Source organism: Thermobia domestica, chromosome 13, assembly GCF_964235325.1.
Source record: "Thermobia domestica chromosome 13, izTheDome1.hap1.1, whole genome shotgun sequence".
NCBI classification, from domain to species: Eukaryota; Metazoa; Arthropoda; class Insecta; order Zygentoma; family Lepismatidae; genus Thermobia; species Thermobia domestica.
Genome location: NC_137466.1, coordinates 179,444,186 through 179,470,892, shown reverse-complemented (window position 1 = coordinate 179,470,892; position 26,707 = coordinate 179,444,186). Strand labels below are relative to the sequence as shown.

Here is a 26,707-nt window from a genome sequence, read left to right as displayed (position 1 = left end):
TCCTGAGACGTCGTTTACTTAGAAAATGTCATAAAATATTGTGTGCATTGTGCAACACAGAAATCTAATGTGAAATTAACCTGAAATGAAGTTACTCAATCGTATCATGAAGACTTAAAGCAAGAAAGATGATTATGTCCATCGTAAACTCACATCGCCTCAGATTAAACCTTTTACATTTTCTAGCAGAGATGCACACTGTTCCATTTACCCATCATCCTACACGAACTTAAATATTGTTTGCAATCTAGGACTGTAGTAGTATCAGTGTTACCAACAACTCATGAAAACTTGCCACCATATCCAGACTTAAAACCCAGTGGATACAGACTAAAACTTAGCACACTCTCCTTCAAGAGAAACAAACAATATTTAAGTTTTAATAATAAACAGACCCTTTTATTTATTGTCTCATTAAGTTTTAATAATTAATTATAATACGAGTATTTTAATTATTATCTTTTACAATAATACTTTAATTATTAGGTAAAGGTAAAAAGAAGTGGAGATACGGTTACCAAGCGCTGGCTTACTAGCTATTTTTGCGGAAGAACTAGATTTACTCCAAGATATGTAAGCTAGAAGTAAACAACATCGCACGTTAGCTATAAGATAGTATTTTTCTCATTAAATAGCAAATACTATAAGATGTAATATGAAAAGCATTAAATTGATAATTCTGACTAGTATGTAGTTAGCTGTATGTTCGACGCTAATAGTGGTAGTTAGTGTATTGAGAGAAGATTATTAAATATTACAGAATGTAATATGGCCAAAAGATTCTGATTCTGTTCCAGTGAGAGGCCGGATCGTTCACGAGGGTCGATGTGAACGATACCACTATGCCGATCCTTGTCGTCTTCAGTTTGTTCACTACGATCCCGTGTGCGCCACTGATAATTCAACCTTCAGGAATATCTGGGATCTTTATTGCTACGCTCAAAATAGAAAATTACGTGAGTTTTTTTTTTCTTAACTTTCTTCCCTTTCTTTAATAAGTTTATTTTTCAGCATTATTCTATTTTGATTTATCTATACTGTACTCTTAACTTACTGAAAATTATTTTCAAAGTTTACATTATAAATACTTCGCCCTTTTTATAAATACGTTGAGTCATTTATTTATTTGTATAGATATTTCTGGACACGACCGGCAACTATGGCCTTAAGTCCGTCAGATTTGAGGAATACTATTCGTCTCTCGGCGGGCATACTAATCGGGGAAGGGAGGAGGATGGAGGCTGCCTGGGACCTGTATGTTAAGGGGGATGCGGCACAGGACCGACACTTCACAGGATCAACACGGCATACGACCGACAATTCAGCTCAGAAACCTGTTTCGGTCCTGTGCCGTGTCGATCCTGTGCCGTTTCGGTCCTATGCCGTGTCGATCCTATGCCGTTTCGGTCCTGTGCCGTTTTGCTCTTACGCCGCTGCTCTGAAATAATTTAACTTTTAATCATGTGCCTAAAAAATAATATTTTTATTATCTGTTTAATCTTTGCTCTTACAAATTATAAACTCCTGTCGATTCTATGCCTGTGCAAGTTATATGCATAAAATACGTACGATCGAAACGCCGTGTCGATCCTACGAAGTGTCGGCCCTACGCAGTGTCGGTCCTGTGCATGTAACCCTATGTTAAGAACCATCCCACTGCTATGTCATTTAAGAACAATGTGCTATCTAAATAAGCGTAAAAATAGTAATAAATAAAATAAAATTTTTACAATTCTTTAATAAAATGCACTATAAAAAGAGTTTTTGGTGGGGTAATTCAGTGTTTTTCTCAATATTTTTGTGGGGTAAAATAAAAAAATGGGACTAAGACTAAAAGCATGGACCATTCTCCTAAAGTTTTTATGGTTCACTCTTACCCAGGTCTTTAGTCTTAGTCCTATTTCCTCATTTTATTTAGCCCTCAACCTTAGGAAAAGTGTTCAATGCTTTTAGTGTTAGTCCCATTTCTTCATTTAATTTAGCCCTTAATCTTAGGAAAAGTGCTCAATGCTTTTAATGTTAGTCCCATTTCTTCATTTTATTTGGCCCTCAACCTTAATAAAAGTCCTCAATGCTTTTAGTGTTAGTCCCATTTCTTCATTTTATTTAGCCCTCAACCTTAATAAAATTCCTCAATGCTTTTAGTCTAGTTCCATTTCTTCATTTTATTTAGCCCTCAACCTTAGGGAAATTGCTCAATGCTTTTAGTGTTAGTCCCATTTCATCATTTTATTTAGCCCACAACCTTAGGGAAAATGCACAATGCTTTTAATGTTAGTCCCATTTCCTCATTTTATTTAGCCCTCAACCTTAGGAAAAGTGTACAATGCTTTTAATGTTAGTCCCATTTCCTCATTTTATTTAGCCCTCAACCTTAGGAAGAGTGCTCAATGCCTTCAATCTTAATCCCATATCCTCATTTTATTTAGCCCTTAGTGTTAGTCCCATTTCTTCACTTTGTCCTACCATAAAATTATTTTCTTATTTTGTAATGCATTTTTCTAAATATAGCCCACTGCTATGGTAGTATTGAACTACTTTCTTATCGACTTCAATTTTGGTTTCGTAGGAGCGGATGAGGAAGGAATTTTGGTGTAGAATTTGGATTGTAATGAAGAACCAAGCAATACTGAGTGCGTACTAATTTTAGATAAGCACAATATTTAAGATTTTGACGCATACTCTTCGGTAGAGATTTGTTTGGTACCAAGAGGTTTTTTGGGATAAGTAAATGATAATACACTTAGCCCATACGAATAGAAACCATCATTGATAGTCTATATGATTCTTTTTTGTAAATTTTATTTGTTATATTAGAAAATTAATATTTTTCCTTTTTTTTGAATATTAGTTCTAAAGCTTGATTATTACGGCAGATGCAGACTTCTTTGTCCCTTTTCTGAAATATATAGCCCTGTGTGTGACACTAATGGCGTTTTCTACCACAACATGGAGGACCTCTGGTGTGCAGCAATTAATCATCCATACAGCAGTAAGTGTTAAATTATGATTGTTGAATATATCTATATGACGTCATAAGATTCAATGTGGTTGTTTTAGATTCTATTCATGTACAGTGGTAATGTTTTAGTTCTTGTCACATGTTATATACACAGGCACTGGTTACTTAGGAAGGTTTTGAGAAAGGAAAAGAGGTCGTTAGATTGGTGTAATATATTGGGTAAGAGAGTACTAGGTGGGATGGAGGATCTCAAGCCCTTTATTTTATTATATTATTTACGGCACTATGATAAAAGTGGCACTATTTTTGTTTAACATAGACATCATCATTGCTTCACTGACTTAGAGGCCTATAATTAGTGATGTGAGGTGGAAAATTTTCCGCTATATTTTTCCGGAAAATTTTCCGTTCTAAAAAAATATCAGTAATGAAGCAACAATTCCTCAGCAATCATAAGATTGGTTGAATTCATGTACAGGGATGTAAAAAAAAGTGAAAGATCGTTTAAAGAATCTGAAAATGTTCATGGCTCAGACAATTTTCAGTAGTATGTAGAAACAAGGAAACAATTTGTCATGAATCGAAATATTTTCTATCTTATATGGAAAAATTGAAGAACATTTTATGAGTCGGAAAATTTCCACCATTTTGAAGCAAAAAGTAAAACAACTTTTTGTGAATCGGAAAGTTTTATTGTTCTGCAGAAACAAGTGAAAGGAATTTTCATAGATCGGAAAATTTTCATCACGATGTAGAAACAAGTGGAAAAATTTTTTCATAAGCCGGACAATTTTGGATATTATGTATAGTGATGTTAGGTGAAAAATTTTCCACTATATTTAACTGTACATTCAGCTAAAAAATTGAATTTCTGTAGAGGAAAGTTAGTTAGCAACAAATTATAATTTTCCAATTAGCTTTCGGGAACCGGAAAATTTTCTAATATTTGAAGTTGGGAAGTAAACTTTTACACAGTGTTTCTCTCTCTCTCTTCATCTGCGAGCTCCTTCGTTGCTAAGCGGTTAGCATACGCGCCTTTGGCATGGAAGACCTGGCTTCGATTCCCAGCGGGAACTCATGTATTTCGGATTTCATGTTAATCAGTTCGTCCCGTCTTATATAGTCTCGCTGCTGAAAGGGACGTTAGCTCAATTCAACTCTTCTTTCCCTCTCTGTGTATGCAAAGTGCAGAGAACATGAGTTCGTAGAGTACAAATATCCCATTCTATTATTTAAAATTTCAACTTATTAAAAGTCATGAATGTTTTCCTATTCATAAAAAACATACTCCATTTATTCCTACATCGTTGTTTCGCCGAAAAATTTATTGGTAATAAATATTGTCTTAAAAAGTTTCATGAAGTGAAAATCTAACGATTCTTCATTTCAAGAATGTTTCAAAAACTTCAATTCGTTCTTCCCTCAGAATCCACCTTTGATCTTACAATATTAGATTTCGTCAGTTTAATACGCATAAGACGGTTTTTTCATAGCTTTACTACTTTTATAGATTTAGATTCTGCAACATTTATAAATAAGTAGATATAATAGAGAGAGAAAGAGAGAGAGAAACACTATGCAAATTTCTACTTCCCAACTTGAAATAGAAAATTTTCTGATTCCCGAAATCTAATTGGAAAATTATAATTTGTTGCTGTCTAATTTTCCTTTACAGGAATTGTATATCTCAATGTGCAGTTAAATATAGTGAAAATTTTCCACCTAACATCACTATACATAATATCGAAAACTGTCCGGATTTTGAAATGTGTTTTTACTTGTTTCTACATCGTGATGAAAATTTTCCGATTCATGAAAATTCCTTACATTTGTTTCTACAGAGCAATAAAACTTTCCGATTCGCAAAAAGTTCTTTTACTTTTTGCTTCAAAATGGTGAAAATTTTCCGACTCATAAAAAGTTCTTCAATTTCTGCATACAAGACAAAAATATTTCGATTTATGAAACATTGTTTCACTTATTCCTACATAGTACTGAAAATTGTGAGAGCCATGAAAATTTTCAGATTCTTTAAACGATCTTTCAATTTTTAACATTTCTACACATAAATTCAATCAATTTTATGAATATTGAGGAACTGTTACTTGATCACTAATATTTGTTAAGAACGGAAAATTATCCGGAAAAATATAGAAGAAAATTTTTCACCTCACATCACGGCTAAACAACGATGTAGGAATAAGTCTAGTATGTTTTTATGAATCGGAAAATTTTCCGTTTCAAAATTTTCCGAAAAATTTTCATCACTGTACAGGACAGGCAATTCTTGGATTCATGAAAAATTGTTTCACTTGTTCCTACATAGTACTGAAAATTGTCTGAGTCATGAAAATTTTCAGATTCTTTAAACGATCTTTCAATTTTTAACATTTCTACACATAAATTCAATCAATTTTATGAATACTGAGGAATTGTTACTTGATCACTGATATTTGTTAAGAACGGAAAATTTTCCGCAAAAATATAGAAGAAAATTTTTCACCTCACATCACGGCTAAACAATTTTCCGGAAAATTTTCATCATTGTACAGGACAGATAATTCTTCGACTCATGAAAAATTGTTTCACTTGTTTCTACATAGTACTGAAAATTGTCTGAGCCATGAAAATTTTCAGATTCCTTAAACGATCTTTCAATTTTTAACATTTCTGTACATGTATTTAATCAATTTATGAATACTGAGGAATTGTTACCTGATCACTGATATTTGTTAAGAACGGAAAAGTTTCCGGAAAAGTATAGAAGAAAATTTTCCACGTCACATCACGGCTATACAACGATGTAGGAATAAGTGGACTATGTTTTTATGAATCGGAAAATTTTCATCACTGCCTATAATAGCTATGTTTGGTAAATGGAGTAGAATGTTTTACCTTAAATTTTTTACCTTAAAGTCTCTTGATTAGTTTTCGAGGCCAAGGGAGACGGAGATGATGCTAAGGAATGAAAAGAGGAATTAAGAAAGTGTGAGGATACAGGAAAACCCCAAGAAAACCCATACACACAGTATTAAGAGCCTGACATACTAAATATAGTACAAAATTTACTATTTTTCTTTTGTTTGTTTTTCATAAGTGAAAGAAGATAATGAAATTAAGCTTACCACAATCATAGATAATGTTATTCTACAACAGTATATATGAACCTGAAGAATTTTCAGTGTTGTCAGAATAAGTTAAGGCAGTCACTAGAGGAACGAACTCAACCAAGGGCGCCCATGTTGTGGTTTCTAGGGGGCATGTAGAAGCGACGTTTTAAAAATAGTTTCACCGGCCGCCCACCGGCCAACGGCCACCGGTTCCTATTTGGTACCAAAATGTTTACCATCCTCTTAGGTATTGACCAACACGAATATAATCTCTTTATGACTTGAGATATGGCTCCTTAAATATCTCGAAATCGGCACTTTTTTGAGCCAATATCTCGGGAAAGGTAAGAGTGACACGAAAAATTCCATCACCTCTTTACATTGTTCTTGATGCTCTGTCGAATGGAGGGCTCAAAATTGAAAAATTCCCAAATAACACACACACACACACACAAAGATATATATAGAGAATTCAGTAACAAACTTTTAAGTGTAGGTCTTAGACCCAAAAGTTGCAAAAGCTTTTGCATATTTCTTCAGATATGTTTTTATGATACTTATTTCGTTTTAAATACTAATTAATAATTGTTATAACAATAAATGCTCTTGTTTTTTTTAATCAACCATATTTAAGCAGATGTAATTGTTGATTTTCGTTGCCATAGTTTTAACCATGTAAATCTCACAACAACTTACGAAAAGTAGTAAGAGCTATAGCAATTTTGTAGAAATAACTTTCTAAATGAAAGTATTTTCTAGAGTTGCAGTATCATTTTGCAACACTATAATAATGGCAATTCTAACTAATCAAATTTCAATTACAGCATACCTTTGTATGAAAAATTATAATTCCTATATATATATCTTCCTTTGCCACAATTTAAACTTTTAAATAGGATTGTGTAAAATATTTAGTATTCCTGGATATGTTAAGAACAAATGTGGATCACACTTTATCGAACACTTGTGGTATATAAGAGTGCAATGTTATGAGATTTGTGTGTTTCTTTCATACTTTTAGATATAATCTTTGACCCCGATGACAAGTGCCTCTCTAAAAGACCTGATCCTTGTTATGCGGGAAGAAATATAACTGGAAAGGAAGTATGTGCTTCTAATGGGAAAACTTACAACAACTACCTTGAAGTAATGTGTCTCAAATATGCAAATCCAGGCAAGTATATCCCATTATTTATTAACATACTTCTCCCACCTTTATAAGAGTCTTAATTTGTGTGTATATATATATTTAAAAACTTAAGCTTCATAACTTAACTACTAATACCTTATACGAATAACACCATTCATGTGTTTTAACCTGTTCTTTGAAGTTTTGTAATTCTTAAAATCAATCATCTTTAACTTGCAATGTTACTCAGCTTAACTCTGAATGTTTTACAATGCTTTCTAGACCATAGAAAACGATATATCTTTATCAAGACATTAATTTTTTCATATTGTAAATACTATTACAATTAATTCTACTGTTATTGGCAATAGTGTTATTTGTTTTTAGTAGATATAAAAATTGTACATGGAGGCTCCTGTGAATACGAAGACGTAGTAAATTCTGCAACCAATCCAATAGATTCTTGCATCATGGCTGGTGTTCAACCCTTGTGGTTCCCTGTCTGTGGATCTGATAATTCAACTTACCCTAATCCTCATGTTTTGATGTGTAAAGCATTGAAGGATGAAAGTAAGTATTCAAAACCTAATAGTGATGAAAGGGATTTCCTAATCTTTGAATGTGTTTATAGTTATCAATTTGTTATTTAAATCTGTTTCAAGTAGGAGAACTTCCTCAACCAAGGGACAGTATTGTCTCGGGGAGCACCTACAACTCTCCTGAATTTCCTAGGATATGTTTCTTCCTTCCAGTAAGATAATTTTTCCAAGAGTGATTTGCATACACTTACGACCCAAGTTAGCGGGAAGGACATTTCTTTTTTTCTTCTTGTATGAAAGTAATTTTTTGTTTTCAACATTTGGGATTATTTTTTCAACTGTATTTAAATGAAATTGAAAATACTGCAGTGTATTTAAAATAGTTTTTCTTATTGTTTCTACATTTAGTTAATTTTAAGCAATTACTAACATTATTAATGTGATTTCACTAATTACTGTAGCGATCTTATGAACATATTTAATTTAAAAACCAAGATTGTCTAGTTCAATATTCTTTCAGCAAATTATATGACAAATCTGCAATATTACTTGTTTTTGTACACATACTGTGTCCTTTGTTATTAAATTTGCTTTATAAAGTAAATATTCTGTAAAATACATTCGATGTAGTAATAATTATTTGTTGTCATAATCTTTTGAGTATATCTAATTTAGAAACTAAGTTGCCTAATTGTATATTCTATCAGCAAATTATATGATAAAATTGCAATATTATTGGTTTTTATGCATATATTGTGTACCTTGTTAGTAAAGATCCTTAATAAAACAAAAATTCCAATTCTAATAAGAAAGAGGAAGTAGGCTCTTTTTTATGTTTATATTTTTATCGTTTATTTTGTGACAAATAAATTAATCGTTGAAAATAATCCATTACCACTAAATTTAATATTGTTTCTAGATACAAAAATCTTTTCCTCTTGGTATGCACTCAGTATATACCAAGGGACGGAATGATCTTGATTGAAGTTGGTCTGGTATTTTTCTAATTGCTGCAATATAGTTTTTATTTTTACAACATGAAGCTGAAATATGTAGTTACTTGTACTTTTCCTTTAGCCTTTCACAAATATACACATTTAAGTAAAACGAAATATTAAAAAAGTGTCCAATGGTTAAGCATCTTCCCCTAGACTTAACAGTCAATTCATATTGGAATCACTTATAATAATAATAATAATAATAATAATAATAATAATAATAATAATAATAATAATAATAATAATAATAATAATAATAATAATAATAATAATAATAAGCATCTTGTTATTAATGAAAGCAGGCTAAATAAACTTAGCTAGTGATCGATTAAATGGTTGGTTAAAGGTTAATGGGTTAAAGATTAAATGATTGTTTTTTCCCATCACTATAAGAGCAATGAAGAGCAATGACCAAAGCAAACTGTACATTAAAACATTCAAAATAAAACGTGTAAAAAAAGTGTATCAAATGTGAGATCTGCAAATTAAGAGAACAAACAAACAAACAATAAATAAATAAATAAAAATTAGTCTAAACTTAGTTAAATTACATATATAAACAAATATTACAGATGGTACAGCTACACACAATGATCTTGAAATAAGACTTTCAACTTTTGTTTTAAGTTTTATATAAAAATTACCAATCTTTGATTTTAACATTGGTTTTTAAATCTGTTAATATGGAACTACTTATAGACATTACAATATCTCATCGTGGACCATGCGATGATGATAACTCCACACAATATCAAGATGTGGAAGACGACCATTGTAATCGACTAGATATGTACGCCCATGAGGATCCTCGACTGAAACTCTGTGCTTCAGATGGAAAGACATATTCAAGTGTCCACCATTTCAACTGCGCTAACAAAGATAAATTACGTAAGTACATTATTATGCTACAAGATATTTTAGTGGCAATGTTCTTTAAATGATAATGTGAAGTAGCTTGAAGTTTGGAATGGATCAATATGAGTACTTTTCAAATTACAAATGATACATTTATACTATTAATGGAAGTGTTAAAAATTGTAGAATGAAATCATTCAAAAGTGCGTTACTCATACTTGTTGTATTTTATTTCTTTTGCTTTTCTATGATAGGTCTACATTGTTATATATGGTAGTTATATCTATCCTGTAAGAAATATATCATTATACTACTCTATGAATGCCATATAACTTTTTAGACTGCATGTATTTTATATGTGAACTGTAAAATATTTCAGAGGTGTAGCTAGGGTTGGATGAAGTGCCATTATTTAAGAAAGATATACAAAAAATGTCTAACATACCTTCTTGAATAGTATGGCTTTCTATAATTTAAGAAAGCTTTATCAGTGATATACGCACGTAAGTTTTGATCACAGTGATTCTGTGTGGAGTGCTCACCTCTGATGCAAGGAGTCCCTGTTCGATTCCAAGCTACGTGAGTTTGTAGTGAAACATGTCCATGCGTTTCCTCTGAGCCCTGTTTCGTCCCACATTTTCATTCTATCAATTATTCCATGATAGACATTCTCTTCCATGAATCATTCTTCTACTTTACCCTACAGGGCATAACCACGCGCGTAAAACTGTAAATTTTATTTAATTTCATTTCATGCTCTTCAAGTTCTAGTAAAAGCTTATAATACATAAATAATTTGAGGAACTAATTATGGAAAGATATTTTTCTGAGTTATGTATTTAATGTACTTTTGCGGATTTGTGATGAAAGATATAGGGTTTTTGGTTTACCGCCCGTAATTAGTTCTATTTAATTTATAATGTTTTAAAATTACCGGTACTGGTTTTGTAGTTAAAGCACAAACTAATGTAAGCATTGTCTATTTTGACTGATACATTGTCAGAAGTTGAACTCTGAGAATGAAGCCTGAAAAATTGCTTTTAAAACGTCCGGAAATAAATGAAACAAATAATGGGCAAAAAAAAGTTTATCTTACATTATATTAGGAGAAAATTACTGAAAATTCAAAATTATTTCTTATGACATTTTTCGGTGTAATAGAAAAGAATACTACTTGCATACTTACTAACAAACTACTTTATAGCTCATATCAACATTCATTTATGATTTTTATCCTGTTTGTAATTACAATAGTGATTCACATTCCATAACTGTTGTTTTTCTTGGCCGTAGTTGAGGTTGTACGATGGAACTCCACATGTTCCCTAGAGGATGATCCATGTTTTAGATCTAAAGAAAATAGAGAAAGAGACTTGGTGTGTGGATCCGACGAAAGAACTTACGTCAGCAAATTAGCATTTTTGTGTTCTCTTTCTCAACGATCAGGTAATCAACATATCCTTCTTAGTGCTAAGTTATAATAATAATTTAATACTACATTAAATTAATGGTAATTTATATCTGTTGACTTCTAAACGGTATATACAGCATATGTAGCACTTGAATGCCAAGTAAAATAAATCCAAGAAGTGGGAAAACAGACTAATGCCTTAATTCACTTCTATACATGGGTATCTTTTTAAAAAGACCTTTTTATATATGTAAATAGTACATTATAAGACCATAAACTACATAGTTACGATTTTAGTCCCCAACGAAACAGACGTGTGAATTGTTCATGAGGCGCTAAGCTTAAAATTTCTCTCCTTTATATATAAATACACATATTATTGTAAAGATTAATAACACACTTCTAAACGTTTTAGTTTAATTTAGAGATGCAAAAAAGCCGGCTTTTTTGAATCGATGTTTTTTTCACATAAAAAGCCGGCTTTTTTGGGAAAAAAACGAGAATTTTGGAAATTTTGGCTGTTTTCATTTTCATGATTTTTCTATCTAAATAGCTTTCTTATAGTATATTCTATAGTTAGATAAGAATTCCATGACCTAAATGCCACATATCGCTCTGAATTTCACCATCAAGATGGATGGAGCACATGTTTTACGAATTAGAGCTAACATGAAGAATGTAGCACTTAAGGGCAATTTTAGAAGCTATTTAACTTTATTTTAACTTTTGAGTTATCGACTTCTTTTTCTCCTCTAGATCATTTTAGTTTGTCATCCGTGTTTCATTTCTAAGAGCTAAGTACTCTAGCTTCTTGCGCAAAAGTTAAACTTACGTTTTTCTATATATCCGTCAAAGCGTACGTTTTCCAATATATCCGTTAAACCGTACTTGCACATTTCTGTTATACTGTAGCTGTGCAATGATTTAGCAATAATTTTCCGGATACAACCTTGAATACCAATTTATACAAATAATTAGTAGCGGATTTAGAAAAGTACTTTGGAAGGGGTTTCTCTGATTGTTTCGTTTTCTAAAAAGTCCTAATTTTATTTGGGAGGTGCTTGAAGTTTATGAGTACAGACATAACTAATATTTCGTTTCGTTTATATGTTTAGCAATAATGTTCCGGATACAATCTTGAAAATCATTTTATGCTGAGACTCAGTGGTGGATTTAGAAAAGTATTTTGAGAGGGGTTTTTCTTGCTAATGTTTAGTTTTTCTAAACATTCGTAATATTTATTTGACGGGAGCTTAAAGTTTATGAGTAAAGGCATAACTAATAGATATTTCGTTTGTTTTAGACATTCTGTAACTTTGGGGAACAGGCTTCAGTCCGAAAGACCGCCCCTCCTAACCTTCGCAAAACCGTCACTGCTGGTAATTAGTAATAATAACGATTTAAAAACAATAAGAAAGGAAGTCGACCAACTCACAGTACACGCACTATTTCTATTCACAGATGGAATGAAGAAAAGCTTTGTCAGAATGGTCGAATGTTGGGTTGAATCCCGGACTTCCCGATAGAAGCGCAAAAGCTAACCACGCAGTCATGTTTGTTGTGTAGTTGTATTTAGCTTAACTTAAATATATTTCGTAGTCCTTTTTTTTGGGAGGGGGGTCCGTAATGGTGCTTATATAAAACTTAACTGTAGAATTTCAAGAATATACAGAACCCAGAGCTCGAGATGTGCAGCCCTTAAGTGTATCATATAAATCTAAGTATTTCTCTTATGTTTTATTTTAATTTTATTTTGTTTCAAAAAGAGGGTATGGAATATTTTGAAGTAAAAATACTACATACAATTTTGCTAGTTATTTGTGTATTTTTTTTCTTAAAGAAGTGCTTACTTTTAGGGTTGGCTGGTTTACACCAGCTATTTTTTTTAATAACTGGTTTAAACAAAAAAAAATGAAAAGAATAAAAAATGTGAATCGTGTCAACTTTATGGTGACGTTTCCAGATATCAAATCATCTGCATTAGTTTCCTTTTCACCTTTTAATCAAGGTGTACCATGTAAAATTCTCGGTCGAACCACAACCCTTCTTTCATGCGTAAATCAAGTAGCGGTCCGGATGTCACTTTAAGCGAAAGTCTTCTTCTTGATAACCTCTTTATTACGTAAGGATGTTAAACCTAAACATACGAAACGAAACCAAGGTTGCTTAAATATATTGATAGAAATTCGTAAAATTTATCGATTGCCTAAGTAGCTTCCAACATTAGCTTGGATTGTACTTTCAATGATATGTACATACTAAATTTGTAATTTAATACCTCAGTTTTAGCGTACTGATTATGATACGTTGACCTTTAAATTTTACATGCAAAGCAATAACAGGATTTTCCCGTTATTGTTTTACATTTGAAGTAATGACGGGATTTCCCCGATGGCTAGGGCGGGAGTTTCTCAATTTAAGAAATTTACTGACCGGACTTCTTTAAGCTTATGGGACCTCTTCCAGCATAACCCCGTTGTTGCATAATAATACCAAGGCGAAACAAACTTATTTCTCTGAATATGTAATATAAGTACAAGCAAAATATCTAAATCAAAAAACCTGGTTTAAACCAAAAAAAAAAGAAACTGGTTTAAACTCCCCCCCCCCCCAAAAAAAACGGTTTTTTGGCATTTTCAAAAACAATCATGGTTCTTGTCAACCCTGCTTACTTTTGTATATAGGAGGTTAAAAAATTGTTATTATATACATTGGTTAATCCTTTGAAATTCATAATGTAAATATGTTGAAGAAAAATTGTTTGAAATATCTTTTCGAAATTCATAGTTTATTTTCGAGGTTTTATATTATTATCGGTACCAACCACTAATTAAATGACTTTTTGTGTTATAGAGAAACGAAACAAAGTCTGCTTTATCAATTTAAAGCAGAATTTTGAAAAAAGCCCAAAATTTCACAAACAAAAAAGCGAAGCAGAAAAAATCGAGTTTTTTTTTTAAAAAAAGCCGGGTTTTTTTCGAGCCCTTGCATCTCTAGTTTAATTAAAGATGATAGTTTTAGGAAATATAACTTGGCAACAGAAACAAATATTTTAAAGGATTTATTCTTATCAAGCCTTTGGATGACTTTATTACTTGTCCAGTCTTATATTGGAATCTTTTAGAATTCTAAAGTAATTTTAGATCAATGTTATACATTTTAGTGAATAAGGGCCTTAATCGCTGAAATTGCGTCGGCATGTTACGTCTTGTGCTAGAACTCTCGCTGGGTTCGGTAGATGTCAAAACCTAATTCTATTTTAAGGAGACATTATTCTGCGAAGTACATGTATAAAGGTTTGCAGAAATATTAAAGATAATTTTATTTTTATTTTTTACATAAATTTTAAAGATTTGTCGTAACACTTTCAGAAACGAAATGTAAGTTTTGTAATGGTAATATATACATTTCCAATTACAATTAAAATATTGCAATTTTAATTGCGCTTTTATGATATTGTTTAACAAAGAAAGGACCATATCAATGTGAATAATAATAATAAGTCCGTCTATATTCTTCATAATGACATCACTAAGAATTTCATATTATTCATAAAGTCTGGGAAACAAATGAATGTATATTTAAAACATAATGTTTACGCACTCCATGGTGGCGTAAATATTGCAGATGATTAGGTAAAATTAACTTTACTCCAAGAGATAAGTATCAGAAAACTATAAAATCGGCCTATTCTCTCTCTCTTGGAATCATCCAAAATATGGATTATATCCCAAAATCTATTAATTTAAAATATATTTGTATACTGCAATTCCACGTAGAGACAGTAATTATATGCTTTTAAATCCTATAATTTTTAAAAATTGCTGAAAGTTTTGTTTTACAAAAGTAAAAAAAAAAAAAAAAAAAATTCTAATATTTCATGACAAATTAATAGATCTGTAAGACATATGATGTTTCTTACACAAAGCTAGTGTAACTTCTTACTTACATTTGACTGAAATTTTGAAGTCTTCTTTCCATCTGACGATTTGAAAGACACAGAAAGAAAACATTCCTTTGATTCAGGTTTATATTCAAGAAGAGAGAGAGCATAAACACATTACTATTCACATTTTCATTACCATTTACATTACTATTCACATTTCTATTCACATTACTCGTATTTCATTTAAAATATGAGAATAAATTGCCATAACGAAGAGAGCTCAAAGTCCCTTTTCTGATTGATTTCGTGCGGCGATGGTTAAAGGTAAGGTTTATTTTTCAAACATGGATTCCTTTAGCCTCAAAAATACATAATAGTAAATCTTCCAGTCATGGATACGCTTTTAAAATATCTGATTTAGTATCTATTGTCGAAGAATGAATCAACAATTAACGAAATTCAATTTTTAATTTTTAATAAGTGGAAACGTTTGCCATGTCTCGCATTCATCGAAAGCTAGATAGATAAATAAACTTTGATTCTTATTCGTAAGTAATTAGTATCGAATTTGGAAACGTACACAACGAAATTTTAAAATGAAAGCTTAAGTCGCTATTGCATCATTAGAATCTTCAGGCTATGTTTTACTGTCAAGTGTTAGCAAGACATCAAAATATTTATTTATCACTTACTAGCAGCGTTCACCCCGCTTCGCTGCGGTCACCCCGGAACGCAATAAACTTTGTTACTTAGATAATTTTTACTTTTTCGCTTTCAAGTGATATGATAAAAACCATAGAAGATTGCAGTAAATGTTAACATTATATCGCCTGTCATTTATGTTAACCCGCCCCGCTTCGCTGCGGTCACCCCCGAACGCAATAAACTTTGTTACTTAGATAATTTTTACTTTTTCGCTTTCAAGTGATTTATAGCGCCTGTCAGTTATGTTAACCCGCCGAGTCACAGGGTCATGCGGGTTGCATATAAATACGTTTATTTTTATACCTATGATGAACTAATAACAAAGGATTTGTACGTATGGACACCTGAATGGTCAATTATCTCAAGACACTGGTAATTGAAAATTAAAGTGATATGATAAAAACCATCTAGGGTCCAAATCCTAACAACCCCCCCAAAATGAAAGAAATCGGTTCAGCCGTATTAGCGTGATGAGCGGACAAAGGATTTTGTGCGTTCTCTTTTATATATATAGATGATAAATTTGTTGTTATCCCTTATTCCACTAGGGTAAATTTTTCAATACGGTACGGCCTTGAAGACATACCTTTCAAGTGCATACTCTTCTTATGTAATATTTACACTTGTTTCTTGTATGACTAAGGTAAAATACTTAATATAAGGACCAAAAGTACATGTAGAATTTTCTCAGCATTCTTATGTTAGATGTATTATGCAGGCGGTTTATAAGCAAGTTACATGACATTGAGAATCGAATGGAGGACTGAAAGATTAACTAATGATTTGTCTATTTCTGAGTATCAGAACGTGAAATTACTTACTAAAAAAGTGATAAACTAGATTGATCATGAACTATTCATAATAATGAGTTTTTATTGCAAGTTGAGAAGCATATTTTTAAGTTTCAAGTCTCGTGGGACAGATTATTTTTCAAGATTCCATTCCAATCGTTTTTTTTATTACCTTGTTTGATATTAGAACCATGACTAATTGCATTTTACATTATTCAACACATATTCTAATTATTATACTGCCGTATTTTAACAATTAAAGTATAACATTTGTTTACTTTATTGCAGATCTCTCATTCAAATACTTTGGAGAATGCTTTTAACGGAATAACAAGGTATGTCTCTTCAGTACCTTATTTGTGAGTATTTGCTAGTAAATAAAATTAAGAAGCTTATAACCTACATTATTGTTTTTGAAAGGAAATTTCTTGATTAACTACTTCACAGATTTGTCAATAGTGATCTTGTACATTCGACCATTATGGACTACTGAAATTAAATTTTGATTTAGTTGTCTACAAACAGGATCATTCTCTTGAGCTTAAAAGGAGAGTCATTGCTTTAAAGACGTAGTTCATTATACTATGAATAATTAATTAGTTCAGAATATACATCTAGATTAATCCCCTTAAAAATGTGCACTTGTTCCGGTAAGAATTTGGTCAGCTGTATCATAATTGGTGTGATTATCAGTTTTATAATTTGTGTACTGTATATATGTAAAATGTAAAACAATCTTTTATTCTTCGTTACTCTAAATTATCCTCAATGCTTCTTAAAGTTATTTCTTGTTCAAAAGTATTTTTTTCAGTAAGGAAATCGAGTGATGAAAGTAATAGTATTTTGCATAATGCAATAAAAACCACATATTAAATATGACTCTTGATCTTTATTTGTATTATATTATATATGTTTTATTATGCTTCTAATATTCAAAATATATGTATCTTTCAGGGGGAAATAATGAATATTTTAAAATAAAATCCCTGGACAATCTTGTTAGTTGTTACATATACGCGATGAAATCGTGTTCCTTGAGTATGGACCTTCGTAAAGACATATGAAAGAAAAACAAATAAAGGGTGTGACTTTCTACGAATAACACATTATATAATTCAATATCTATGCAAGACAACCAATTGGAACTAAGGACTGAAGAGAAAATATTCAGTTATGACCTCTGAATATTATTTATGTGGATTAACTGTGGTTGACATTCTTTGAAGATTTTAGCATATTTGTGATTCGGGCTTGCATATCGAATAACACACTATTCACTTTAATATGTGAGTAGAGAGAGATACATATTGTTGTAAATATATTTAACATAATTACAAATTAGAGAACATACGGAATATCAATTTGCCTCTACTAAATGAACTTCACGATGCTACCGGATTTAGAAAACTACGTAAGCCTATTAGTGTTTTCTTTAGTGATATGTGGTCAGTACATGGACTTTATTTACCATTATATTGGCAGTAGAGATCTACATCATAGAGCGCATGAGACCAGGTAAAACTTGCAGCTGAACTCGTTAATACAACATATTTGTTAATGTATCTATTAAGTGTTTATTTAGCTGTGCTTTGTTAATGTTGGATTTTCGTATGTATGAACTACATCAAATGTATTGATTTTAAACATTTTAACGAATTTTAGTTCGATGTTATTCAGTGTAGTAATATTTCATTGAATTCAGTAAGCCTAATGATTCGATGATGTCAAGATTAAATATAATCTCATGTATTTTATAGATAAAAATGCTTAATGTTTGCTGAAAATTTCCTTCGATTTTTCCTGTATTATCAGAATACTAACAATAGAATAATCAAAGATATATCGATATGATTGTAGAATACACAAAAGTTCTTCATCAGCATCTATGGAGATAGGAACTAAAGTCTCAAAACTGTTCTTTTTTTTTTTTTTTTTTTTTTTTTTAAGAAAAGAGAGGTAGAAATAGAAACCAAGTGGTAAGCAGTACACTGAGAAAAATCCGTTCTCCGGACAGCGGTATATTTTACAAATATACGGAATCCTCTTGCTTACTACAGAAATCAGTATGGAGCATACGTTATCCATAAGCTACATATGCACTGCCCTTCGATGTTACATCATGCCGTTGCAGGATGTCTGACATCTAACAGTTTTCCGTATATCACATGAATATACTTATGTTACGTTCCTCAGCTATATGTTATGTACATCCATTTGTATGTGAGATCCTATCCGCCTATATTGTTTCGTATGGAAAGTACGTATAGACAGAACACTTATACGGAAAGTATTATAAACCATGAGTTTTCAGTTATGCGTCTGCTGTACGTTAAGTCCAAAAACTACAGGAATTACGCATGTAACCTACCTTTTTAAGTACGCCACCTAAAATTTTTTCTCAATGTAAGTATATTAAAAGATATGACAATATCTTAATATTACGTACGATATTCATACTGGAAGTTCAAATATTTTTTTCTCTCGATTGCCATTGTATAATTCATTCGTGCATTTTTGACAGTGTTGGTACTGACTTCAATGATTAATTAACTTGAAATTTGAGCTCTGGCATCAGTGATAAGTAAAGCCCGGAATTCATGGCAAAATAAACTGCTGAAAATAGTAGGAAAAATTGCACACTTAAAAAAAAAAAAACATTTAAAATACGCGGAATTGGAAGACATATAGTAGTATCAGTGGCGTATTTAGGGGGAGGGCTTCCGGGCTTAAGCCCCCCGAAATGTTATTTACTATATTAAAGTAAATTAAATATTGTAGAATTTCCACATTTCCAGGACTAAAGTTGACAAAGCCCCCCCGAAATAAAATCGTAAATACGCCACTGACAAGGGAACCTTCCGAAAATGATAGTTGCAGGGAAAGATGTGGTCTATGCCAATTGAAAGAGCTGTAACAGAGATGTTCATTCCCAAAAAATTAGCTGCCCATAGCAATAGGTTCAAGAAATATAAGAGGTGGAAGTTCGGGAAACAGCAAGGTTGGACAAAGGGGGAAAAGTGCAAATTCCGCAAAAAAGGGGGGCACGGCAAAATACAACGCTGACAAGTGATATATAGAAAGAGACTTGTCACAATAGGTAACAAAACAAATGAAGGCCGCCAGTGGGGTTAACAGTGTTGCCAATTGCAATGAAAAATACATATTTTGCAAAGAGCACTATATGAAGTGAGTACAATATTCAGTGTCAACCTGTAATGTAGAACATAAGATATGACGTGTATAATCAGTGGTACAATCTAACAAAAGAAAATAGAAAAAAACAGAAGTACGAAAAATACGGAAAAGACGAAGTTGGCCATAATGCGTCTCACTTGATCACGAGCTGTGCATATTAGAATGAACAAAACAAGATGCACCAACTATGCAGGAAACCGACGTACCCTAGAGTCGAAAAGAAAAACGAGTTCCAAAGTTGGCAACACTGGTCATGAAAATTCAGATGATTCTAATATAGTTAGGCCACTCGCTTCACAAAAAGAAAATTCCGGCAACAGGCATCACTCGGAATGCATCAATGCTGGAGTGATTGAGGCAATGTCAAGTTGGGGAACATGAAATAGTTGGGTTGAGCCAACAACCGATAATAGAAGTAGTGAACATTATGTCATGGTTGGGTCGTATGTGGGAATATACAGGGTATCCCAACAAACTTTGTGACCTGAAAGATTTGCGAAACGAAAAAAATGTGACGGATCCAGTTGTGCATGAATGTACCAATGTCAGGGGTGATAAAAGTCTGTGAGAAGCAAGTGCCCCCAGGATCCCCATCAGAGGGCCCCAGGAGCCAACATCAAACTTTCAAATGGCAATAGAGACCGAGTGGTACATCTTTCGATAGATCATGGAATGCGCAACAACACATATAGGAAACATTTGCTATACGAAGCATGCTTTTCAAAATGGCCGCCACAAATATATGTTGGTCTATAACATGGCATTGAACACTGTGATCTCAAATTGCTGCGAAGCGAAAAGAGATGTTGCAAATCCAATTGCACAGGAATGTACTCATGACGAGGGCCAAGAAAACTTTGTAAGAAGCAAGTTCCCCAGGGTTTCCATCATAAGGCTCGAGGGGTCAACCGCAACATTCTGTGGATAGATGCAACACCGCCTATAAGAAACATTTGCTATATGAAGCATGGGTTTCAAAATGGCCGCCAAAAATGCACGTTGTTCTTGTCACCGAGCAGATATTTTTGGCGGCCATTTTGAAATCCCATATAGTAAATATTTCTGATATGCGTTGTTGCATATTCCAAGATTTATCGAAAGAAATATAACTCGACCGATGGTGCTATTTGAAATTTTGAAGTTGGGCCCTGGGACTCTATGATGGGGAACTTGGAGACACTTGCGTCTCACAGAAGTTTGTCGCTCGCTGACATGGGTACATTCCTGCACAACTGGATGTGGCACATTTTTTTTCGCTTTGAAACTATTTCAGTCGCAGAGTTAGGTGGGACATTCTGGATATATCATATAGGCGGTGATAGTACTGCAGACAGCAGCACACAGCGGATCAAGCCTTTGATTATGTTTTCTTTCAACAAGTGTGGATATGTGATAGAAAGACCACCAAAGGTTCCGACACCTGTAGAGTACTGTTTCGAGACGTTCACAAGCGATCATTGTACCATGTGTGACGGATTGGCAGTATTTCGCTGTGGTCACTGCAAATGTATCTTCTGTTTGGACCATTGTCTGATCGAACAATTGCACGTACAATGTTGACGAGATGTACAAGTGATGTGAAGGCTAATGCCTGTAGCTGGAATTGGCCTTTGTGAAGCGAGTGGCCTAACTATATTAGAATTGTCTGGATTTTCATGGTCAGTGTTGCTAACTTTGGAACTCGTTTTTCTTTTCGACTCTAGATACGTCGGTTTCCTGCATAGTTGGTACACCTTTTTTTGTTCATTCTAATATGCACAGCTCGTGATCAAATGTGGCGCATTATGGCCAACTTCGTCTTTTCCGTATTTTTCGTACTTATGCTTTTTCTATTTTCTTTTGTTAGATTTTACCACTGATTATACACGTCATATCTTATGTTCTACATTATAGGTTGACACTGAATATTGCACTCACTTCATATAGTGCTCTTTGCAAAATATGTACTTTTCATTGCAGTTGGCAACACTGTTAACCCCACTGGTTGCCTTCATTTGTTCCCTATTGTGGCAAGTCTCTTTATATTCATCACTTGTCAGCATTGTATTTTGCCGTGCCCTCCTTTTTTGCGGAATTTGCACTTTTTCCCTCTTGTCCAACCTTGCTGTTTCCCGAATTTCCACTCCTTATATTTCTTGAGCCTATTGCTATGGGCAGCTAATTTTTTGGGAATGAACATCTCTGTTACAGCTCTTTCAATTGGCATAGGTCACATCTTTCCCTGCAACTTTCATTTTCGGAAGGTTCCCTTGTGAGTAGTATGAAAGTAATTTTAACCCTAGACAGTAAGTGTGTGGTTTATTAGACCTCAGCAAAGATTTATACAGACGGTACATGCGCTCCCGTGGATGTAAGACGTCAGCACTCGTGACTTTTTATTAGTCATGAGTGCATAAGGTATTATCGCCAAGAGAGCGCATGCGCCGTCTGTGAAAATCTTTGCTGAGGTCTAATAGACCTTATACTGTATACGGTTAAAATATACAAGTAATAAGTTACTAAATATATATCTACAAGGATATTTCTAAAACTTTCCTACCTGAAACTGAAATATTGCGCTACTAATAATAAGCCATTATATCCGCCTAGTCTCGGGTGTGGCCTATGCTGAATCTCCTTGAAGCCACAGTCTTTTGCTGAAGCTTTGGCAACAACAGCGCTATAAACTGGAGCGCCGTCATGCAATATGCAAGCTCAACGCACAACAGCTAATTCAAATGAGTTCCTCCAACAAATTGACGCAGTTAGACAGTTGAAACTGGTACATTGTTTCTTCCACAGATGGCTCTCTATGTTAGGAACGTCTAACTACCAGTGGCGTGGTATTTCAGTGTTAACGCCAGAAACTTCCATAAATACCCTCGCATACTGCATGAAACTATTAAAGTTTATGGTAAATGGAAAGTACACGAGAAACAAGAAGCGTGTCTTTAAGATAGCCCTTGTACCATACTGACTCACAAATTCTCAACCTTTTAATGTAAGATTTAGGCATTTCTTTAAACACTTCGATCAATTCCAACTATGTGCTTTTAAACTAGGGTGACCAACCGTCCCGTAAAAACGGGATTGTCCCGTATTTTCACTACTATTCCCGGTGTCCCGAAAAATTCTCCCGGGACGCCAAAATGTCCCGTATTTACGTATATTCGGTACAAAAAACCTTTCGAATCGCTAAAATTTCCTAATTTATATTTTTTCTAAGCTATGTGATTATATTGGAATATGTCTAATTACTTAGCAACGTCATTACGACATTTGCGATATTGGAGTAGCTGCACTGTTTTCCCTCCTAGGCCTCCCCACTCCGCAGACAACAGTGCAAGGGGCGGAAAGTCTTATGGAGAACAAATGTAACCTGTTTTACTCTCTGTTTGGGCGCATTGAGGCGCTGTCATCAGCACAGTACAGTGTCCGTGATTTGACTAACACCCCTGTAAGATGTAACACTACGAAAGGAGAACAAAGGTATAGAACTATAAAAGTAAAAGTAAAAAGAAAATCAGTTGTAAGTGAAATAATGTTTAAAAGTAAGAAAATGCCAATAAAAGGAGTTGTAATCCGATGCTGAGAGTAATTATAAATCCTGTCGGTGCTAGATTTGAGCGCTCATATATTTTTAGTAATGTTTTCAAATATTTCATTTTTTTGTTAGCTGCTGATAATTACTTATCTAATTAATTCCACGACCTTTTCAATAGGTTTTAAAACGAAAAAGTGTAAATTTGCCCTTTTTGTGAGAGATACAAAGAGAGACATAGAGAGAGAGAGAGAGAACGGAGAGGCTAAAAAATATATTTAGGGGAGCAATTATCCAGAAATAAAAGGTGCCCCGTTTTTTCTTGTTGACGATTTGGTCACCCTATTTTAAGCAGTTCTGTTTACCAAATACTTCTTTATATATTTACTCCGTGTGTCCGTCCGGGAGAGACAGAATCTCAAAAACTCCTTAATGGATCACCATCAATTTTGGTCAGGAGGTAGAGGATTAACCGCTTAACGGTTTTACCCGAATTATTACGTTCAAGAGTAATATGTAAATCTTGATTATCCCGAGTTAATACGTTGAAACTATATTTTTCCGTTCGAATCTGTATTTAAGCGAAATGTTTCGTTGTGAGAAGAAAAGGTGCATTCAGCAAATCTTAACAAGCAAATTATCCGTCTTTTGTTTTGGTTTATTGACTTTTACACAGGCGGCAGTGTATTACTCCTACAGTGCCCGAAATATTTCGGGATAATCCCGATTGAATGTTTTCACGTTTTAAATAGCCTCAACTTATAAGACAATAGAAATTTTGCCATGATTCTGTTCAGGACTAAGCAGATAAAGCTTTTGTTTAAATAAAACATTTTTTTTTTTCAGCACGCAAATTCATTTAATCTTACAATTATTTTATTTTCAATTGTGCCCGAAAAAACTCTGGATAATCCAGAAGTAGTATTTTGAGGGGTTATAACTTTCGAAATTTGGTTCTGAATGACAATTAAAATAAATCGTGTTAGCTCGCATTTATGATAGATTTAAAATATGAAATAAAATAATATGACCTTTTTGGGACGTTTCTCTAAAATAAATTCGACCGTTAAGCGGTTAAAAGTTAGAAATAGAGTTCGTTGGAAGAAGTGGTCTATCCAGTTGAGCTCAAAATACGAACAATCAAAAATCGGTTCCCCATATATTCCTGTAGGAGTAATTGTGGATTCCATCCTTGCTTGATAAGACTACCCGCAGTGCAGCTGAGACTAGCAGGTTTGTATAATGCTCAGGATACAAAATGCAAATTAAATGAAATGAAATCTTTGTTTTACGTCCCACGATTATGCCAGTTAGGCTAAAGGAGACGGTGATGATGAGAAATGAATGAAATGGTGGAATGAAGAAAGCGGGAGGAAACGGAAGAACCCCAAGAAAACCCACGAGCACGGTGTTTGTGCACCACAAAGTCCACACGGCGCAGGGTGGGATCGAATCAGGGACCCCAAGCACCGGAGGTGAGCGCTCTACCACTGAGCCACCGCGCTCCCATACAAAGTACAAATCTTTTACTAGAATGCAAGGCTAAAGTGAAACTAAATGACTTTCTATTCGATAAATAGTATTTAAGCGTGGAATGGAGAATAAGGGAAAATACAAAAATTCAAACTTCAGTTCTCACGTTGTGTATGTTGTAACAAACCAAACTCCTTTACGTGGCGAATGAATATAAAAATAATGATGTACACCCATGTCCAAAATTATTGTCGCATATCTATAACTGTCTTCTTGTAAGAATATAATTTGATAATGATTTTGCAGGGTAATTTTAATACTGATAGTACGTGTATAATCGGGAAATGTATATTTGTGGTAAATTTCATAGGGAAAAAATTATAAATACGAAAATTATAATGAGTAAAATAAAATGTTGCTAAATGGACAAGAAAATTTTATTTTCGTTTTATTGTTCTTATTTACTGCTCTTTTGACATGAAATTTGCCGCATACATGTATTTGCCGATTATACACATACGAACATTATAAGAAATACCGGGCGAATTTGTTATCAAATTATATTCCTATAACATATTTATAGACATGCGACAATACTTTTGGACATGAGTGTACCTCGAAGTTCTTATTTGCCTGCTACCACTGCTCCGACAAAGTCAACTTGTTCTATCTGTTCAATGTACAGCTTATTCGTCTGAGACGGAGGCTATGACGTCATAGAACACGGATTTCGAAATGACTGACCTACAACAATTCACCAGCATAATTTATAGTTAAAGGTTCGTTATTTTAATTATTTTTTTTTTATCAATATTTCAACATTTTGCTAAGAATTATAAAATCACTTCACATTACTGCATTTCTCAAATTAATAAATCCTTATCACAGGCTGTGTTTGGTGATTGTTTTAATAGGTCTGATGTGGATATTAGCGACCCGTTCAGCACCGAAGCTATATGAGATGTGGATCTACAGCGTAATTTGGGATCTGAACCACATGAGTTATCGAAAATCAAACCCGGGTCTTTAGGCGCCGAACGCTAACCGTATAGGCACGAAGGAGTTGTTTTAATGATTGTAAGTAACACGCTCATATCAACGATTAACTCACAGTTAAACGGGTCTTTTGTCATAAACTACAAACTAGACGTATTAAATTTTAAACTTTTTGTATGTAACAAACGAAGGAAAACAAGGGAAATGTAATAATGTAATTAATTAAACTTTAAATTGATATATTTCTTATTCTCTGAAAATAGATAAAACATATCGTTTTGCCATAAATTCTGGGCTTTAGCGATGAACAAGTAATCCAACATTTTTAAACGTTTCACAATAAAATATATTTTAATACATATAACACTTTTTTCATTTTACCTACACCTTCCTTTGCTTTAATTTCAGGAATGAAGTTTTTTCCTTTTCAATCGTTTGGGTAAATACTATGTTTACTATCAGCGAGTAATTTTCACAGATCCTTGGTGAACTTATTGAGGTTGAGGATCTGTGGTTATCCACATAATTATCCACCATAGAGTAAAGACTTTACTATTATAGAAGAGATCTTACCCAATAACTCATGGATGCCAAACTGCTGATCCCATAGTAGATACCGGTTTCGAAGGCAGTTGCTACCCCTCATCAAGAAGAGGGAATATGGAGAACGGATAGCAAGATTCATGAACGTATCATATATCGGAATTGGAAAAAGTAAACTCACCTGACTACCCAATAAAGTTATTATTCACTACGTAGAGTTTTACATTCCAGTATTGTGATACATAGACCAAAGGAGAAGTTGAGAAGTATGTAAGTGGTGATACTGAAAGAAATGGTGATATAAAAATAACCATCTTCAAGTTAAAGCGCTTTCCTGATTTGCATTAATCAGCATAACCCCTTAATTAACATAAAGCTAGACCACAGATTCATTTTATTTTTTCTTTGTGTGAAAGTATCGTGATTTATTGTGATAATAATAGTACCATTTTGATTCTTTTATATGGATATTAGCACAATACTAGATTACAACTTTGTGTCTTCAATCATCTACATTACCTTAGTAGGCACGTCTAATTAGACAAAAAAAAAAGTTCAAACCAGAAATATTATAATAAGCTGAAAGTATGTGGA

General features: G+C 33.2%; 1 protein-coding gene across 2 annotated transcripts in view; it reads left to right on the top strand.

Moving 5' to 3' along the window:
• Positions 1–18,158, top strand: part of LOC145667442 (serine protease inhibitor dipetalogastin-like) — a 32,373-nt gene extending 14,215 nt beyond the window's left edge. Inside the window, exons 3-10 of one of the 2 annotated variants that reach the window (XM_081734923.1) lie at positions 798–956; positions 2,852–2,992; positions 7,094–7,246; positions 7,592–7,771; positions 9,438–9,626; positions 10,887–11,039; positions 16,675–16,721; positions 17,341–18,158. In XM_081734923.1, coding sequence (XP_081591049.1) covers positions 798–956; positions 2,852–2,992; positions 7,094–7,246; positions 7,592–7,771; positions 9,438–9,626; positions 10,887–11,039; positions 16,675–16,709 — 1,010 coding nt within the window. In that variant the 3' untranslated portion in view covers positions 16,710–16,721; positions 17,341–18,158. Of the gene's footprint in view, positions 1–779; positions 957–2,851; positions 2,993–7,093; positions 7,247–7,591; positions 7,772–9,437; positions 9,627–10,886; positions 11,040–16,674; positions 16,722–17,340 lie in introns of both variants that reach the window. The other variant, XM_081734922.1, reaches the window with a different exon arrangement.
• Positions 18,159–26,707: the final 8,549 nt, after the last annotated feature.